Here is a 20,576-nt window from a genome sequence, read left to right as displayed (position 1 = left end):
AAGAATAAAACTGAAAGTTCCAAGAGCAAAGTAGCTTTGGTTACTTATTGCTGAGCAGGCTGTGCCTGTTCCCAGATATCATCAATTGTGCTTTATGTAAACTACACAAATAACTAATCCATTAGCAGCATTCTATGATAAAAATCATCCCTTGGCTTCACCATTAAGCTCCTCATCCATTTTAATGTGTCCTTTGTATTTTCTCTGTTCTACGGATTTATCAGCTTAATGGGATTGGTGTTTTCAGACAGGATGCTCAAAGAGGAAAGAACAAAACTGAACTACAGAAGGTGCAAAGGAGAGAAACAGATTCAGAAAAACACCACCCTGGTAATTAACAGAACATCACTGAGTCACTGTCTCAAGGCAATCAGCTGCCACCTGAAATCAAGTCACTGACAATTACCAAAGGATATGATGATTACTGAACAACCAAAACATTTCTGATTTGCAGATAGTGAAGAGGTGTACCAAAAGCCTCCTATAAAATTAGGGAGATGGGGACAGAACAGAGGATTTCACTTAGATGATGTCAAACTGAGGAAAGATAAAAATGATTATTTGGAACACTAGATCACAGATTGTATAAAAGATCATGAGATAAAGATATTAACGACAAAGAATTCCACATTCAAGGACAGACTTGACCATTCCACAGATATTATCATTCTCTGACAGAGCCTTGCTAAAACTCTTTCAAATGAAAGGAAATCTTGGCTTAGGTATTAACCAGATTTCTTGACAGTAGGTGACTTTCTTTTTGCCATCTAAATGTCACTTTAATTCACATCTACCTGCCATAAAACCTCTTGGATGGGTTAAGAAGCATCAAGTGGTATTAGATAGAGCTCAGCTCTGATCCCTTATGGCAACATTACTTTATTTCCCCTTGCTCCCTCATGGCTTATGGATAAACCACAATGACACTGCCTAAATTCCAATAACCACGTCAGGTTCTACTGCTACTAGTTTTTCTAAGTTTTGACATACAATTTCTTTGCTATAGCTGATAAGTGGAGAAGACCCAGCCAAGTATTGGCAGACACTGGTCTGTCCAATAACCTTGTTATGGCCTGTTTTTATAACTAACAGTGTGACAACAAAGGACAAGTCATGGTATCCTCTCTGTCCTTGCCACTATCAGCCTGCAATGGCCATTAACTCAGGTTGTGTGCAGCTGGAAAACACCAGTCAGTTCTTCTGGTGTTGCTTCAAAAAACGAGCTGTCAGTGCTCCACTAAAATCTGGCTGCACACTGACATGGGAACTATGTGGCCACTGGACCTCAACCACCACATGTTAACCTGCAGCAGGAAGCAGAGCACATTCCATTTTCATCAGTAAGTGCTTTCTAACAGTGAAGATGTCTAGTTTCAGCAGCACTGCTGACAAAGAACACAGACAGGCTGATGTGTGGTGAGGTGGTGATGTGAGTGTGCAGATGAAGTTACTCACAGCCTCTCAGGTTGCCTGCAAACTACATGGACTGTTTTAAAAAAAGCTGAAAGTTTGCAGCTATAACTTAACAGTGGAGTATGAGTCTGTCACTTCAAATCTCTGTGCACAGTCTGCTCACATAGATTTAAAGTACTATAAGAAGGAATAATTATTTTCTTTTCAACTCCACCTCTCCTTTCCTGCTTATTTTTCTATTAAAACTGACTACTAAGACATTTTTTTCTGAATACAGAACTACAGACAAAGAAGCCTTTCATTAACTCAAGAGCAGAAGTAGTCTATAAAGCAACTGTTTTCTACATTTCTAGAAATACTGAGAGGAGTTTTGGCAGGAAGAGCCAACTCCCAAAACCAAATATTGGGGGAGGAGCAGGGAAACATCCTGAACAAGTTCTGCTTTCTTTTTAAGCTGCACATCGGCAATATTTTCCCCTCACATGGAATATAAGGATCCCAAAAATGCTTTGTAATTAAAGATACTCCTAATAAATTACCCTGAAAAGGTTAAACACCATTTTCTTTAAAAAATAAATAAAAAAGGAGTTCCCTTCAATCCCTTCTCAGACCAATGACAACAGTTTAAATTCCCCACTCAAAACTTGTGTAGAACTTTGTATACAACACTGAAGTTCCAGGAAAACAGAATAACCATTTTCTACATCGGTTTTTGAAGTGCTTTTCATCTGAAGGAATAAAAAGACTCCAGGTTTATACACCTCTACTATTAAAACACTGTCACAATTCAGGTAACACAAGTAAAAAGCAAGTAATGAGATGGATCTAAACACCTGAAAGGCTCAGATGGATGGAAGAAAACAATGCCTTGGTTTTGCTTTCCACAAACTCGAAGTCATTGATTTCCACCATCAAATTATACAACCAAAATGCAAAGGTTTCTTCATAAGACCTAAACCACAAGGAGAAATGCATGTGGAATGTGTTAGGTACTGATTTGTATACTGTGCATTTGCTGACCTAGGAAAACTCGAACATATACTGGAGCAAAATGGCCAAGACAAACACACAGCTTAGCTGCATGAAGCAAGGGGTTTGTTTGTTTTATCAATGTGATTTCCATTTAAATTTCTCCAAAATATTTCCTCAGTATGTTCTCAAATAGTCTCCTAAAAAATGTCTTCAGACAGAATGACTTCTTTTTTGCAAGCTGAACAAATTCAGCCAAGTGGCAGTTACTTAGGAAATGGAATTTAGAAAAAGCCTTAAGTCTTGATTTGAAGCTGAAAGTGTTTTCAGAAAAACCTGAAGAATCTTGAAGATGCTGAAACATTCCCTTTGTTCCCCTATTCCTTTCCACATGCAGTGGCAGCCAACCAACCACATCCCTTCACCTTCTACAACTACGTTTAAAATACACATAAGACATAACACTATCCTACTGGGTAACCACCAAATATCATTAGTAACAGCATCATCTGACCAGACAATTTTTCTACATCATTTCTATTAACAACCAAGAAACTACATATGGTATTTATCAAGTTGTCTGAGTCTCATTTTGAGAAATGAAAGAAGAAATAAAAAGTTGTGTTACTTTTCTAAAAGGCTTTTATTGATTTAAACAGTACCTCTACCTTCTGCAAACTCTTACCTGCTGCTTGTTGCCTTTCCGTGTTAACATGACAAACGGCATCGTGTCTCCAGACTCTGACTCTCCTTCCCCACCTCCAAGTGGAGGACCCTTCTTCAGCTGGCTTTTGAGATGCAGGGGAATAGCCACATCCAACTGATGGACTTTGACAGATTCCCCACTCCGTTGCTATTAAAACAAGGTACATTCTGTAAGTGCTCAGATGCTGACACTGTCAGTCAGGCTGGCAACACTCGAGTTTCATGACTGAGAAAAGGTTTAACCTTCTGGGAAAACAGTAATGTATAAATACATTTCATAGAATCATAGAATCAACCAGGTTGGAAGAAACCTCAAAGATCATTGAGTCCAACCCTATTAGGCTTTATTACATTTTCCTTCGGTCTCTTCACTTGTGAAGAAGAAAGTTACAGGAAGAGAATACTTCAAATCATAAAGGAATTTTGATAACAGTCTCTTAAGGAAAGAAATTTAGAGACTTGATGAGACACATTCTCCACTGAAGACTTTTTTGGTACATCTTATCAATGCATTCATTATATAGAATTTGCTATACTCAATACTTAAATATTTACCAGATGTAGCTAAAAAAAAGGACTAAAATGTTATGTAAATTTAAATGCATCTGCATTTTAAACATAGTAAACGTATTAAAACCTAGGATAAAGTCAGAAGCATTGCACAGTATTATCCATTCAGTCAAATATATGTCAGCATGTTGTATAATCACTGGGAAAACACTACTATTAACACCTATTATTTTACTAAAAGCTACTTATTCAAACATGTCAACAGTAGACAAGAGGCCAGAACAAAGGGAAAAAACTATCCATGCTCTTTAGGATGGTAAGGTAAGTATTAATCACTTATTCACTGTGTGCTGGTTTGGACTGGGGTAGGATGAACACTCTCCACTGTGGGTAGTACAGGGCTTTGTTCTGGAGTTGTGCTGAACACAGGGTGGTAATATGGAGATGTTTGTTATTGCTGAGCAGAGCTCACACAGAACCAAGAGCTTTGCTGCTTCCCATACAGCCACAGTGGCAAGGAAGTTTGGGGTGCATGGGAGGCTGGGAGAAGACACAGCTGGGACAGGTGACCCAAAGTGACATTCCATACCACAGGACATCATGTCCAGGATATAAAGTGGGAGTAAGAAGGAAGAAGTGGGGGAGTTTGGAGTGAGGGCATTTGTCAAGCAGCAATAAAGTGGGAGTAAGAAGGAAGAAGTGGGGGAGTTTGGAGTGAGGGCATTTGTCTTCCCAAGCAGCAATTACAAGTGATGGGCCCTGCTCTCCTGGAGATGCTGAACACCTCCTGTGGGAAGCAGTGAATTAATTCATTGTTTTGCTTTGCTTGTGTGTGCATCTTTTCCTTTCCCTATTAAACTGTTTTTATCTCAACCCATGAGTTTTCCAGCTTTTACTCTTCTGATTCTCTCCTGGATCCTGCTGGTGGGGGAGAGAGTGAGTGGCTGTGTGGGGCTTGGCTGCTGCCTGGGGTTACACCATGACAGTTAACTGCACATTAATTTAAGAAAATAAATATTTATACCTGAAGATTTTCCAGCATCATTTTATCCAATGCCTGAATGAAGTCTTCATCCTCTGCACAAGGAACATGTTTCAGTCCTCCTCCTTTAATCATTACTTCCTATTGCAATGGGAAAAAAACCCTTCCATTACATTAGTTTCAGAGTAAGTGGGAAAATATCCTTACTGCTTCTGTGTCATACATAACCAAAAGGTTTAGAAAAACCAAGTTGTTCAAAGAAGAAGTTTTCAGCCTTGATTATTTTCTTGAAAGACTTACGTCCTGACTTTTTGGCCACTCACAATATTTTGACATACTTGTGTGTATTGTGCAGATAAATATGGACATGTTCAAGAAGTGGCAACAATACAGAGAAAAGTCTTTATCCTTAACACACCTAATTTAACTCATTTTTTCATTAAGTTCATAAAGTCAGAAGGTATTTTCAAGACACAGACTACCCTTCAAGTGTCTGGAAAGCACAACATGACAACAAAAATGTCTGAAGTCAGTACCCCAACACAATGTCCTATGATGTGCATTATCTCCTCAATGGGTAACTGCAATTCAGGCTCAACCAGAAGGATTCTTCAACTGCAGATGTTATAATCTGCCAGTCCCAAATTCAAGTTTTGGCAATTTTGCACTTCTTGGCTTTGTCTCCTTTTCTGTTTTGAGAACAAGTGGAGTGTAACTAATTCACCTTGTTGTATTCTATCAGTTCACTACCACTGGTGGCATTGCAAAACCATCATTTACACAACCTTTTCCAGTCTAACTACCTGTGAAAGTGCCCAGTCCTGTGAAAACATGTTGTAGTGAAGTTGACAGCATAAATATTTTCAGAAGGTAAGAACCCAAGTTTGCAAACATGAAAACAAGCTCTAAAAAATGTATTTGAAAGAATAGCAGGGAGTGTTCTTGCTGTGTTTTCCCAGATGTGATATGAGCAGCATGGACAAAAACCATTCCATAAGGAAAACCACAGATGTGAAAGTCCATGCAGTTATCTACAGCTGCAATACATACTGTATTCTCCTCATCAGTTTCATTTTCCTTGTTGGAGTCAGTAAGATAATCCGTGTTTTCTTCCTCTTCTTCTTCACCTTCTTCTTCCTCATTGTCAGAGCCCTCCTGAAATAATCAATTAATAACTGCTGATTCATTTCAAACAAGAAAGATCACTTGCATCTGGTTCCTCATACATATTTTCCACACCTTTCCTACACTCTTCCCATCTGAACCTGCTTAGTTGAGTTCAGTCTTAGTAAAATTATGTTTTTTATTTAATGTCTGTCTGAACTCACTCAGCTTTAGCTGATAACTTCACAAATGTGCAGAACACTGGGAGCAGAGGCTGATACACCAGGTGGTTGTGCTGCCACTCAGAGGAAACTCCACCAGGTCGAGGAATGGATTGGCAAAAACGCAGGAAGTTCAAAGAAGGGAAGTGAAAAGATCTCCAGAGGTTCCTTCCCCACCCCACAACTGTTTGTGATTCTAATGATGTTATCAATTTGTGCAAAGGCACAAACCCAGCAACACTTCAGGATCTTTCATTCTGACAGTCACAGGTTGAAAAAAGCTTATCAGCAAACCAACCAACCCAAACATATGGAGAAAAACTGGTCGCCATTTCCTTGATGAACTCATTTTCTCCTAACACTACCATTATCATGTCAACTTTGCTGTGTCACAGTGACAAGTTAAAATTTCTGTGCACTTGTCTCTTTGTTATTGGCTACACCATTTTTGATTCAGAATGTTATTGGCACAGTAAACAAGGAAGTTTTTTATGCTCCAGAAATATTTATTCATATCACACAGGGATACTTGGAACACCTGTTCTTTTTCCTACATGACTGCTCTGACATCTAGTCAATACATTTGCTTCTACAACAGATAAAGAAAATCACCTCCAAGTGTTTTCATGCCAAAAAACTGAAGGCATCTTTTGGTTAAGCAGCAGCACATAACCTGAGCAATGTTGTCAGGTTCAAGTTTCTGCCATAATTTCTCTGCAATAAGCCTCAGACACTGTGTTCAGTTTTCCACATCTACAAAACTGGGATGGGAGTACCCTCAGAGTACTGCCTGGGCTGTGCATACCCATGTTCCACCTGATAACTCTGTGATTTAGAAAGACTTCAGAAAGTAATGACTATCCAAAATATTGATTACTCATTCTTTTTCACATGAGACAAGGTAAATGGTGAAGTTCACCTCTTCTTCTGGCTCATTCACTTCACTTTCATTTCCAGATTGTTCCTCTGTCTCTGCTCCACCTTCTTCCTCCTCTTCATCCTCTTCCAGATTCTCTCCTTCATTGATGGAATCTTTGGAATCTTTGTCATTCACAATTCCTGAAATTTGGAAAGAGAGAAAGATTTAGGATGCTGGAACACATCTAGCCCCTCAAGTTACATGTGGATTATCACTTCAAAAGTCCATTGTCACTGAACACTAAAACTTCCTATGGGTCATAATATTTGACTTCTCAACAAAACATTCCCTATAACTTTGCCTCACTCATGCAGGGTAAGAATTTCCCTGCCAGAAAAGGAGAACATTACAGAAAATGTTTAAAATCTCCCAGAGAACAGCTGCACTGTGCAAGCTGCTTCAAAACATCCTCAAACTAAATGTGAGCCTTACTGAAACACGAGCACTGAATCACAGATGCTTCACTAAACCAGCAGAACCCACAAGACATCAAGCTCCTACAGCCTATTGACTACTGTCAGTTAACACTTTTAAACCCACCATTTTCTTAGCCTGCAACAAACCTTTATGACTCTCTTCCAATGCTCTACGGCTGCACTTGAACCTGTGAGGATCTAGGTGCCTATATCAAGTCTTTGGGAAAGGAGAGTCTCTTCCAAAAGTACTATCTAGTGTGCTCATTCCCCTTGCAGACAGGACTGACAGTATTGTAAACAACTCTAATTAGCAAGTAATGAGCACAGCAGTATTCAATATTCAGTAAGAACTGATATATACAAAAGGTTAGTAAGAACATAGTAGTTTCAGATACTCACTAACCAGTATTTTGTCAACTGGGCTGTGCTGCAAGCTCAGCCTTTTTATCCTGAAATTAGAGTGTGCTCCCTGCAGTTTTCTGATTAAATTCATGGTTTTCTTCCCAATCATTTGCACCATGTGACTCTATAAATTAACATAAACACACACACTCTTGCCCTCCAAATACTCTTAACAGGACTCCTATTGATTTTTTTAAAACATGTCACTCTAGAGTTGTGGAGATTCCATATGATCTTTATTCAAAAGTAATTCTATCATGAGAACAGAACAATCACATCATGACAGTAACAACAGTTACCTATCATCATGATAAGGAGAAAATGTTAACAACTACAGGAATTGTCAAAAAAAGACCTAACTGCACATTTCCTTACCTAATTTTATTAGGAATTCTCGTTCCAAGTCCTGCACCTGTCTGACAGCTTCTTCCAGAGAATTGCAGAGCTTTATCTTTGGTCTCAGCAGTTCCAGTGTATCACTGATCATATAGTCTATGTCTATAGGAAAAGGATGGTCTTTTGTCCAGACATCCAGGCTTTTCTTCCACCACACATACCGCTAGAATACAAAATAATCAAGTGAGGGATTCATAAACTATTGAACCTATGGAGTTCGTAATGCCTAGCCATGTGTGTGCAGTAGAAAATACCAAAGATTTCACACCACTACTCTCTTATTTCATACAACCATTAGATATTTTGATATCACTAAACATTGTTAGATAACTTTCAATTCCTTATCCCACATACTTTCAAGGAAATTAATCCCCCCAAAGGCATATGACGTGGACAAGAGGGAGAAAACATCAGAAAAAGTCCTTAGACTGCAGCTAGCTCCCAGTGACTTCTCCAGTTTGCTTTATAACAAGTTTGTGTACACCCCTTACAGTGACCCTGAAAAACAAATGCTGATCTTAAGTGAACCTAACAGCAGAACCTGAGAACAAAGATGCTGCAAAAAAACATCTGAAAATGAAGTAACAGAATCTTTACTTAAAAAGTGACATGATCAAAAGGAGTGCTTATTGAAATTGTAAGGTGTAACAAAAATATAATGATGCCTTCCCCCAAAAGTTTATTTTTACATTTAAAAATCAGACTGTATCATACTTTGGGCAACCTGGTCCAGGAGGAGGTGTCCCAGCCCATGGCAGAGGGTTGGAACCAGCTGAGCTTGAAGGTCCCCTCCAACCCAAACCATTATGTGATGAGAGCACTGTGATGGTATCTCAAAACATTTTACATCTCCTATACAGATGAAAGATACACATCCTGAAGGTCTGAAATAACTTATCACCTCAGTTTCTGGGTTTTTAAAATGTGGTTTTTTAGCATAATTTAAACAGAAAAGCAGAAAGAAAAATAATCATAGAATTTTAGGGGTTGGAATGGACCTTAGAGATCATCTAGTCCCAACCCCTGCCCTGGGCAGGGACACCTCCCACCAGAGCAGGTTGCTCAAGGCTTTACCCAGCCTGGCTTTGAACACTGCTAGGGTTGGGGCAACCACAGCCTTCCTGGGCAACATGTGCCAGTGTCTCACCACCCTCACAGGAAAAAACTTCTTCCTAGTATCAAGCCTAAATTTCCCCTCCTTCAAGTCAATTCAAAAAGAAATTTATATCCAAAGAGTGTTAGTATCAATTCCATGGTCTGGAATCCCCCATTTCCTAAGGAACCCATTCCACTGTTTAAACACAGTCATTAGGAAATATTTTCCCCCATTTCATTACATCTACTGAGCCAGAACTTTTCCTTGTTGCATTTTGTGCCATTCTCTCTCACCCTTTCCCTGTGCATACCTGAGAAATATCTGACTCCTCCTCTATCAAAACTTAACTGAGGACAGCAATCTAAATAACATTCTCCTCTCCAAGCTGAGCAAACCCAAAATGTGAGCACTGAGAGCCTCCCGATCATTTTGGTATATTATAGCTCAACATACAAATCACTTGAAAATGAAACTGCTGCCAGAGAGGCAGGATTCTAACAACTACAGTGCTAGAAAACAAGGAGAGAGATATGTACCTAACTTACATTAGCTTGTTAAATTGTTCTAGAGAACTCTATAAAACTTAGAATACCTGAAAATATACAAGGAAGCAATCGAGTTTCCGCTTGCTGGATCCTCTGTCAAAATATTGCCCACATGTATCGAGGATAGTACAGACAAGTCTGATTCTGAAGAGATGTTCTGGAGGGTCCAGGGGACTAGGACTACCATCAGGGTTCACACCAAATGATGTGAAAGAATAGAGAGTTCTAAATATCACAGCTGACTCCACCATTCGGTAGTTGTACAGTTCCCCCAAGAACTTGGCACTACTGATCCGCCGTTGGTTAAACTTTGGTTGATTAACCTTTATAAAAAAAAACAACAGGAAAATTCACTTTATCGTGCAGACACAATAGAATATTAAAAAAAACACCAACCAAACCCAACAAACATGTTACAAAGAAAAAAGGGATATAAAAATGAATTGAATTTCTTTGGTTACAAGATGGTTATTTATGGCTACAAAAATAAGCTTTAGGAAGTAGTTATGAAAGCTGGTCGACTAGTCTCCATTATAAAGTTCAAATACATTTGGCATACACTCCATCTTAAATCTATGATGATTTTTCATTATCCAGAGAATTCTTGGAATTATAACATCTAATAGAATCATAGGATTTAAGGGTTGGAATGGACCTTACAGATCATCTAATAAAATATGGACTAGTCTCCAAAGTTAATTAACGCTGCATGAATCTGTCTACACTGTAAATTGTATGCCCTTACTGTGATAAGGGGGAAAAATAACTGTCCTAGTACTCTTGGCAGTTTGGTTCTAGGTTTTTTTGGGTTAGGTGGGTTTTTTGGGGAGGTGTATGTGTGTTGCTTTATTAATTCAAATAAACCTACATCAAGCAAACAAATGAAGGTAGAAAAGACAAGAAACAGAATCTTTTCTTTTAGCAAGATTAATTTTCCTTCCAACATAAGTAGATGAGTGTAGCTTGGCAAGAATATTGGTTGTTTACCTCCATTCCTAGTCGAATATCCTCCAGCACTCCATCCACAACATGAATTCCGACATCTTCCTGGTAAAGGACCAACCCTGCTAAGAGGTTGGCTACACAGTGAATACTATTATATTTGACATTCCAGATGTTGATCATACAGCAAATAACATAGTCTTTTACTTCTGCATCCTGCCAAGGCAGCTTGCGCATCTGTCTCAGGACCTAAACCAAATTTTAAGACAAGCTTCACATTTTAGCAGGTAAAAGATCCAGATGCTCATTGTCACCCCCCGTGTCACATGGTTGGGATGCAATCCCATGAACCATCTGCAAGCAACCTCCTCTTCCTCCTTTTCAAACAACTTCCAGCTCTGTGGTAGCTATGGAAAACTTGATGCCTGTAAGCCAACTGCTGTGCTTATCTGTCCCACAACTTCCTTGCCCAAACACACTGTATTTAACTGAAGCCTTTTGTCTCTCACTCTCCCAACACAACATACAGAGCACAAAGATTCTCATCTCACTCTATTCAGCACTTCATGCTGCAGAGAATGCAGGTTCAATATGTGCTGTGATACAAGAAATGAAGCTATCTCCATCAGCGATACAAAAATGATCCCTCTGCTTTGCAACTGAAAGAACTATAACCCTCCCCAAACCCTCTGAGAGTTATGACTGCATCACTTTCCGTAAGAGCAGCATTAAAGATTCTGAAATTATTTACCTTCTCTGTGGTGACCTTGGAGAGGTCCTTGTAAAGAAGCTTACGGATGTATTCCTGCAAAGGAGGACGTTTTTTCTTCACAGTTTTTTCAGCTGGAGGGGGATTACAGTAGTAATAGGCATTTTCTACCATTGTAACATAGCGTGCATCAAGATGCATTGCTTGTTTTTTCCTCATCATTTGTTCCTGGAAATAAATGCAAATGATGAGTCAAAGATGCTGACATACTACATTTTCAAGCCAAAGTCTTTTACAGTTACATTTGGGATAAAGGAAACAGAAAGGTTGCAGAAAACTAAGTTATGAGCTTGGGTAGAGGGGAAAAAAAGGACAAAGCACATCTGTGGTTCTGTGGTTCTATTTCCATGGTCATTTTACTTCACAATCCTTATTTTTATAATGGTTCACCTGTGCTGAAGATTTCAGAGAATTACTTAATGTTTAACTCAAAATCTAACTGTTACTGTTTAGGTAAATGGTTAATAAGATTATTAGCATCTCTGTTCAAAGCATTATTTTATTTAACTAGATTTTATTTAACCCAAAGCAGCTGAAATACTGCTGTCCTGACACAAGCACAGTGAATCATCATAAGACTGGCAGTCCACTTTTTACATCAGTATGCAACTCCAGCAGTTTATTTCAATGGTTCCACATGAATTTCCAAAGGTTTAGGCAATGGCATTTTCCTTATTCCATGCTCCATTGTCGCTGTTTACCTAAGCAGAATCAACTGCAAAAACCCAGTACCTAAAGTAGTATTTCAGGATGAAAAATTAGACAAGTAAGAGGTTACTACATCAACACTAAATACTGTGCTTAATTGTCAGGATTGTCCTAATTTTCCTCACTGGATAAAATCTCTTCTCTATGCTTCATTTTGGATATGTAAGTTAAAGTTTAATTTCTCTCAAAATTCTGTATAAGAACTAAAGCTGCAAGTTTTTACAGTTAAAGATGAGGATGATAATTCCACTATTACTTTTTATTCACATCTGTGTACATATATGTATATATGTGTAATGCTATAAGTTGTATTTTATATACATCACATGATCCCATGTACCCTAAATCACTCTAAGGTGGTTCAAGAGGAAAATAAACTACATTTGTTTAGACTTTGTTTACTAGAGGTTGGGTACACGGTAAATTACAGCTTCAAAGAGATAAACTCAATTAACCTGTACTGTTTTACCACCACACACAACTGTTGGTATCTATATTCATGGAGTTGAGTAAACTAACCAGAAGAGTTTAAACCTTCTTTGGTCACTGGTGCAGAAGCACCACGTTTCATCCTGGTGGACTTCCCACTAAACTTGAGTAATTTAAAGTTTCTTTTACCAGGCAATGTTTCAGTTCCCCTGAGACAAACAGCTCCTTAACCTTGAGTTTCAGCTGCTGATTCAATGAGGAAGAGAAGTTTTGTGCCACTTTGTAATCCAACAAAGCATGCCATTTTGTTCCTGGGTTGTGTTCATCTACCACCAGGAAGGTCCTGAACCAACACCAACCCTAAGGCATTTCATTTTTAACATTTTCCATGACACAAACGGCCTCTCCTTTGATTCCCTAACTGAGACTCTTCCTTTCCAAAAGGGAAATTTCTGTTAAGGTGCAGCACATTTTCCTGCAGGTGCTTAACAGATGCAATTGAGTCAATAAATCGTTTTATGTGGTGAAAAACCACATTACATTTAAAGATTAGGTTTCTGGTTTTCCTTTGATAGCAAAAGATCACAAACAACATTAAAGTGGCCAAGTTAAAACAGTAAAACTGGGTTTTTTCTTAGTGAGTAACAAACCTCTCCGCATGCAGATGTATTTCAAAAGAAACATTAGGAAAAAAAGAAGAGAGAAAAGTCACTAACCAAAACCTCAGCACCATGAGAAGTCCAATTCAGGAAAGTATTTCAGCATGAACTGACACTTAAATTTTCAGAGGATAAGACACGAACTGTTCAGCTCCTCCTCCTTCCCTTTACTACCTACACTGTTCTGCCCTGCTACTTGTTCCAGCATTTCAAAAGGACAAGTTGTAATTTCTTGGCAGCACATAATTGTAGTGAATTGACACACTCTACATCAACTGCATTTCCCCTGCCACAGCCTCCGTACAAACATCTCCCACCATTCCAACCCCATCTATGAAAGGAGTCACCCCAAGAACGAAACCACTGCGTAGCTTAAGTTCTGTATATTTATAAATTAGTGATCTTGCCCTAAAGCTTAACCCAAAATGTCTAAGTTACATGATTAAAAAAGCATCAGAAGGCTTTTAATACCAAAACTTCAAATAGTCTTTTAACAGGACAACAGCCTAACACAAGAATTTGATACTTTTAACATGATTATGTTACAAAACCATAGAGCAAGATAAAGCTGATGTTCCCCTCAAAGCTCCAATCCAAATAATCCAATTCTAAAGCCAAGTTACTTTTATGTTATTATTTTAAATAACATAAAGGCCACTGAATTGAAAGATTTGTCATGAAGAACAATTAGCAGAAACAAACACTGTCCTGATAAGAGAAGAATCTCCATATCATTTGCAAAACATGCCAGGAGTCCTACAAAACCAGGATATGATCCCTAAATGTTCCTCTGGAATAAGTCACTTAGTGCCACTAAGCCTGCAGCACTCCTAGAGATCACTTTACTTATCAACTGATTTTCTCTTAATTACTTTCAAAATCCACTCTTAACTATGACTTTCTTGCACACCAGGACAAAGCACTACTGTCTTTAACAGGGAACATGCAGCCTGTTTGGCATCTTACCACATAATGTATCAGCAGCAGTAAAGACTAAGACCAATAATGATTTGGAAGATCAACAGGCTTTAATTCTCCCCATAAGAGTCATTGAGAAGATCAGCTGTACATTTGCTTAGATTTTTACCACAAGATTGTAATTAGCTTGCTTTGGGACTAATCTTTTCTACAGTTCACACTAACTGGTACCATAAGACTATGATCCAATTTGTCTAAGACTATTTAAGCCGAAATTAATCTCTACAGTTTGTTTAGGGCACTGTTAGAAGATGCAGTTATTAATGGTTGGAGAATATGAATCTATTTAACCTATTTTACATCTCAATAACTAGATATTCCAAACTTCTTTGCCATCTTCATCTTCTCCTGGTTCCTCAAGGCATAAGAAAAGTCTACTTATCCAAAACCCTGGGAGGTTTTAAGCCTCAGTTATTCAAACAGTGTTGTGGTTTGTCTTGCACTTCACAGTTAAGCCACATTTAGCATTCATCCAGCAGATTCCAGCAATCCAGCTAACAATCAGGATTTTTCTATCGTGTAAGGCCAAAAGCATTCAGTTACAAAGAACAGCTCTGGTAAAGGTATTTAATTTTTCCCAACTTCTAAAGTTTTTATTAACTACCAAGAAATGGTAGCAATGAGTAAAACGCCTTTTAAAGATAATGGAACAGTGTATTCAGGGAAAAATGCTTGAATTTGGAAAGGAACACATTTAACAACAAAACACATCATCTGGCAAACCTTTAGAAGATTCAAACCTTTCAAGATACAAAGTACATTGCTACAAAAAGCAGGACCAAAAACTTGCAGTTAATTTTCCCACCTCTTTCCTCTTGTGACTACATCACCTCAACAGATGCTGTGACATTCACAGAGATGCAGAAAAAACAGTATTTTGTGAAAAAGAAATTGTGCAATATACCCAAGTATGCAACAACTGCTTCTCCATTAACTCTCAGCATGAGAGGAGAGGCTGTAGGCTGAAGAGAAAGGCATGTCAAGTGCTTTGGTGAGAAAGGAGACAAATACAGCAGAGACACTGATACTTCACAGCTGAAGAGCTGTGTCTCTAGAAAGAGAATCCAAACACTTAAACCATTCCTTTCCAGAAGGGCAAACTATGTTCTAGATTCTCCCCCAACACAGATACTTTATTACTGCACATACACATGTCTACATTCTTCCTCCAGTGCAGATTTAAACACCTAGTCAGACTTCTAATACAACATCTATTAGTTGCTCTGTATCTGCTTAAATTGCTTTTAATTGAATGCTATTTCCTATTGCTCATATCTAACTCTGAAGGTCTGCAGTGATGTTTGACTTGGTCTCTTGCCTTGGACACAAAGTTTTCAGATTGTCTCTCAAGGCAGTAAACACATTATTCAGGGCTCAAATTCATCCACTAAAAAAATACCCAAAGCCAATTCTTGTTATTTCAAAGTCTTTGCGAGTACTTATGTAGACTTAGGGATCTCAGTCCTACCCTTACCTTCATTCCCACTCTCTGTTTCTAAAACTGCTTCCTCTAGTGTCTTCATAAATTTGTTCTTCACATTTACAACCCCAAATTGTTACACAGGGCATAGAAACCACCTCTTTCACAACTGTCTTCACCCCCAGCTGAAGCATCTTACCATGCCTGGTTCCATTCATTATGATTTTCCCCCTCAAGTAGTATCTCAGGCATATTCAGGTACAGCTACTATATTATTTCAACTTCGTCCTCTGGTTTTGTCCTATCTCTGAATCATTACTAGTTCAAAAGCAATAGCTTTTTGCTTCAGAGATTTAATTCTTTTGTTTCACATTTTCTTTCAAGCCATGAACAGATTTTTAGGTCAACTGGAGTTCTCCAGAATAGTTTCAAAAAGAAGCAATTGCTTCAAGTCAGTGCATGCCACCCTCCCCCATAGGACAATGAGTTTTCTCTTACCAAAAGAACACTGGTTCTTAGGTGAGATTCTGGTGATCTAAAGAGGAATCTTCCACAGGTTTCCAGCAGGGTACATGCCATTTCAATATGGTGATGAGAGAAGTCTGACAGAAGCATCTGGTATATATTTATATAAAAACACAGCATGTTAAACATCTTTTTCAACCGCAGGAAACATTAAGTTATATCTACCAGATTTTACACTACTGTGGTGGTCTGAATTCTTTATGAACCAAATGCAAACTGATTTCTCTGGTCAGATGTTAAGGGTGAAAGTAAAGTGTCTCTACCCATGACAGGGAGTGGAACCAGATGATCTTTATGGTTCCTTCCAACTCTATCCATTCTGTGATTCTATAAATACTCAAAAGATTAATCTCATTTTAAAACTCTTATGAGAACAGTCTATAGACACCAAATTTAGGCTCCAGAAACCAGAAAAACAGGATGCTTCCAAAGACTAGCATAAAAAGATGACAATAGTCTCTACCCATGACAGGGAGTGGAACCAGATGATCTTTATGGTTCCTTCCAACTCTATCCATTCTGTGATTCTATAAATACTCAAAAGATTAATCTCATTTTAAAACTCTTATGAGAACAGTCTATAGACACCAAATTTAGGCTCCAGAAACCAGAAAAACAGGATGCTTCCAAAGACTAGCATAAAAAGATGACAATATGAAAAGAAACAGTATAATCTCACCCATACCAATTCCACCTGGGCATAAGATTCCTGTTGCTAGGCTGAAAAACCACCAAATAAAAGGGTACAAGGACACAACAACCTCAGAGCACACCTAATAACTTACCTGTTTTAAGTTAAGCAATGACTATGAATTAATAGAGCTTTGCTGTTAACAGTATTTTATAGATGAGAGAACCGATGAGTGATTGAAATTCTTTAAGAATTCAGTTTTGATAGCTAACGAGTCAATGAATAGTAACTATTCACACAGAAATTGATCTTAAGCTATGTGAGTCTTCAAGCACCTTTTATTAAACATACTTTTAGTTTTTAAAACCCATTTTAATTTGAGATTTGACGTCAAAGATAAGTTTGAATGTTTATCAGCAAACTGAGATTAATGTGTTCCAAAGGTTTGTTTTGTTCCTCAACAAACAAAAGCTGAAATGGCATAAAAGCCTCTCCTTGCACCACTGAAAAGCTTCTTGCCCCTAATCCCTTTCCCTTACTGTTATTTTCTGTGTAAAATACTAACTGAAATCAACATACTGCAAGTTTTGCAATGCACAGCAGATGACTAGGCAGCAATGTCTCCCATCACCTTTCAGACAGATATATTCACCGTTCGGTTATGCCCAAAAGTGAAATATATTCCTATCATTAGGAAAATTAAAACATTCTAACTTCTCTAATACCTCTAGAAGTCTCCTTGTACACAGCAGCAACAGATATGATGGTTTAAAACATCATAAGCAATGAATTCAGATCACATCAGCAATAGGTCTGTGAGGGGAACAGGATGGGGACACATGAGCGGCATTGCATAAATACAGGAGAATCACCACACCAACCTTTAAGCAGTGCAGAGTATCATTTTTGGAGAACATCTTAAACTTGGTAAGCTCACCAATAAACCTCACGGTTTTATTCTTTGTTTCGATGTTGATCTGGTCCTTTTTTCTTACCTAAAACAAAAATTATATTACTTGATTTTAAGGCCCTCAGAAATCCTCATCTCTTAGAAATTATTTTGACCTGCACAAGCATAACAAGCTTGGGAATTTAGTAGTGTTTGATATTCGTTGGGTTGTTAAGCTCTACCTTTACCTATTACTGGGTTTCCTGTAAGTTACTCTACAACCTTGTTCCTGCAGAATTTTTTTCCCCCATCTCCCCACCCCAAAAATCAACTGGTTCCTCTAAGATGCCTACAGTTGTAGACACCTCCCTCCTCTCCCACAGGGCAGTAGTGATTAGGCATGCTAGATTCTCTATTTTCAGAATTAATAAGCAGTCTTTACATGAAAAGGACACTTGCATAGTCCCTGAGGAAACATTAAAGACTGATGATGGCTTTTTCAAGTCAGATTTAATAAAGTGCAGACTCCTTCCTCTTTGATTTTGTTTTATAACATTACTGACATCAGCATAATTTTACCACCAAAGCACAAATTTCTTGCCAAAACAAAAATCTGTGCCACAAAACTCAGAAAACAGTGACTGAAATCTCATTGTGCACCATGACCAATTTGATTACAAAATCTAGAACAAAAGAAAAGAAACACTGAAAAATATGTATGTGAGGTGTAAAAAATTTTGATTGGTGAAAAATGTACAAATCTAGTATTCTAGACAAATTCTGCACAGATGACAGAAAAATATTCACTGACTTTCAGAATAAGCATCTCCATAATACCAAGTGTTTTGGGTTTTTCCACCAAAGGTTGATTTATTACATTGGTTAATCTGAATGCAAAAAACCTAAATCACTGAAACATACATGAAACCTGAAATCCCCTTTCAGCATGGAACAGAGATCCTCTGCCACATCAGACATACAGGGATGCAACGTGGCAACCAGTCTTGCATAAAATGGTAGCAAATCCAACCTGCAAACAAAGGAAAGGATAAAAAAGACAATTTATAGACAAAAGAATATGCATGTCTACAAGTATGCGAAAAGAAAGAATGTGCATATACTGACAGGACAACATACACGCAATTTTTTGGGTTCACTTCACATTGCAATATCATTTAAAAACAATAATACAAGAAGGTAAACTACCACATCCTTTTGGAATCCTTCACAGTTAATTTTCTTTCAGAGCTGTTGCCTTAGGTAAAATGCCAAATACCATCTTAACTACAGAATGTGACCTTTCATAAATTACCAGACAAAGAAAATTCAGATCCCTCTCAACACGCAAACCAAAAAATTCTTACAGACAATTCCATTGGTTATTGCAAGATTTTAGTTACATTTTTTCTACCAGCAGCAGACACAACCAGGAAAGTAGGAACATGTTGAGTTTTAAGGTGGGAAATTTCTAAGGGAATATAGCAGTTCTCACATAAAACCAAGTTCAGCAGATGTGATGTGGCCACCCTCTCCCCCAACACCCAGCATGTACTACCACAAATGCTAATATTTCCAAGTTTTCCATAGAAATTTCCTTATTTGCTTTTCTCTTCCTTGATCACATGCCTTCATACCCATTTAATTTGCACATTTATGCAAATCAGCTGTGTGCATGTACCACTTGTTCATGCAGAGAAACCAACTGCACTCCGAGGCCTTGCAGTATCACTTAACAAGCTGAAGAAATCACATTTGGTTTATTTTCAGAATGCTAAATTAATGCAATAAGCAGATGAGCAGCAGAACAAGCCTAAGTTTTTAAGTGGAGAGAAACATCCTGAATTTGCAGGCTACAAGTAAGAAATTGCCTGTAAGGGAAAAATGGATTTTGAGTTTCTGTTTATGAAGGATTAAGATTTTCCCTACTGCTAAGGAAAGAAGAAGAAAAAGGAAAAGAAAGAAATGCTGCCAAAAGCAATCCAAAGGCACAGGCAATACACAGAGCTTGTCCTGGCACAAAGTGAAACTGGAAAAGCACCGAGACAAAAACCCCAAAACAAAGCATTTGTGGTTGCCTCCCTTCTCCCACTATGTCACCAGGGCACATTTCCAAGGTGTTTAATATCCACTTACAGAAAAAGAGACAATTATGTATTAAAACTGTGGCTTAGAAGCATTAGGATATACTCCCTGAAAGAGACATAGCTGAGCAGCCTCCTGATAACTCATAAAACTGCTGGTGAAACATTGCAGGCAGCTCAGTTATCTATTTAACAGTTTTTATCTCTTCTGTTAATCAATAACTGAAGCAGTATTTACATTTTTCAGGCTTGTTGGAACACACAGTCAAGGCTGACTACCCACAGCAAATTACTACCATGTTATTAAGCATTTAGCCATTAACTTTCAGAGAAGTGAAAGTCTCCTCACTTCACACACACATAGAAAAGTTAAACTAAAGGACAGTGGCTGAACTGAGGGGCTGTATTTTAATTGAGGGGACTTCTCTATGGCATCTCTTTTAAGGTAAATACCAGAAAGTTTTATTCTGGTCTGAACAAGCAATTGCTTGCTGAGAGCTAATAATTCCATCTCTGTAAACTGAACATACCTGGGGGAAAATAACTTAGAGCACATTGTTATTACTCCCTCACAGGACACAAAAGGTTTCTTCATGGGGAGGCACACTAGGACTAGGTATTTCTAAATAGGTGAAATATAATAAGGAAAAGCCTTGGGTCAATTACCCTGAAATTGGCAATCAGGGATTGAATCAGTTCCCTCTCAGGGGAGACAAAAATTCGCATTCAGCAGTGGAGACATTGCAGTATCAGTGGCACCATCTACTGGTACCTGCAGTGCCTCCAAAAGCTCTTTTTGAGAAGCAGGGAAGAAATTTGCTAAATACACCACAAGCCCCACAGTATTGCTTTCTCTTCCTGCTCTTC

At 38.2% G+C, this 20,576-nt stretch overlaps 1 protein-coding gene across 1 annotated transcript in view; it reads right to left on the bottom strand.

Annotated features, from left to right (window-relative positions):
* The window catches only part of UPF2 (UPF2 regulator of nonsense transcripts homolog (yeast)), a 46,225-nt gene that overhangs the window by 12,254 nt on the left and 13,395 nt on the right, over positions 1-20,576 (bottom strand). Inside the window, exons 8-18 of the mRNA XM_009082337.1 lie at positions 18,550-18,658; positions 17,621-17,734; positions 16,082-16,198; positions 11,372-11,557; positions 10,666-10,869; positions 9,726-10,001; positions 8,017-8,200; positions 6,824-6,963; positions 5,630-5,734; positions 4,622-4,720; positions 3,068-3,235 (exon numbers count right to left, since the gene is read on the bottom strand). Coding sequence (XP_009080585.1) covers positions 3,068-3,235; positions 4,622-4,720; positions 5,630-5,734; positions 6,824-6,963; positions 8,017-8,200; positions 9,726-10,001; positions 10,666-10,869; positions 11,372-11,557; positions 16,082-16,198; positions 17,621-17,734; positions 18,550-18,658 — 1,702 coding nt within the window. The remainder of the gene's footprint in view (positions 1-3,067; positions 3,236-4,621; positions 4,721-5,629; positions 5,735-6,823; positions 6,964-8,016; positions 8,201-9,725; positions 10,002-10,665; positions 10,870-11,371; positions 11,558-16,081; positions 16,199-17,620; positions 17,735-18,549; positions 18,659-20,576) is intronic.

This window comes from Acanthisitta chloris, unplaced genomic scaffold (assembly GCF_000695815.1).
Source record: "Acanthisitta chloris isolate BGI_N310 unplaced genomic scaffold, ASM69581v1 scaffold1879, whole genome shotgun sequence".
Taxonomy (NCBI): Eukaryota; Metazoa; Chordata; class Aves; order Passeriformes; family Acanthisittidae; genus Acanthisitta; species Acanthisitta chloris.
Note: the sequence above shows the minus strand (reverse complement) of the source record. Positions and strands in the feature narration are given on the sequence as shown.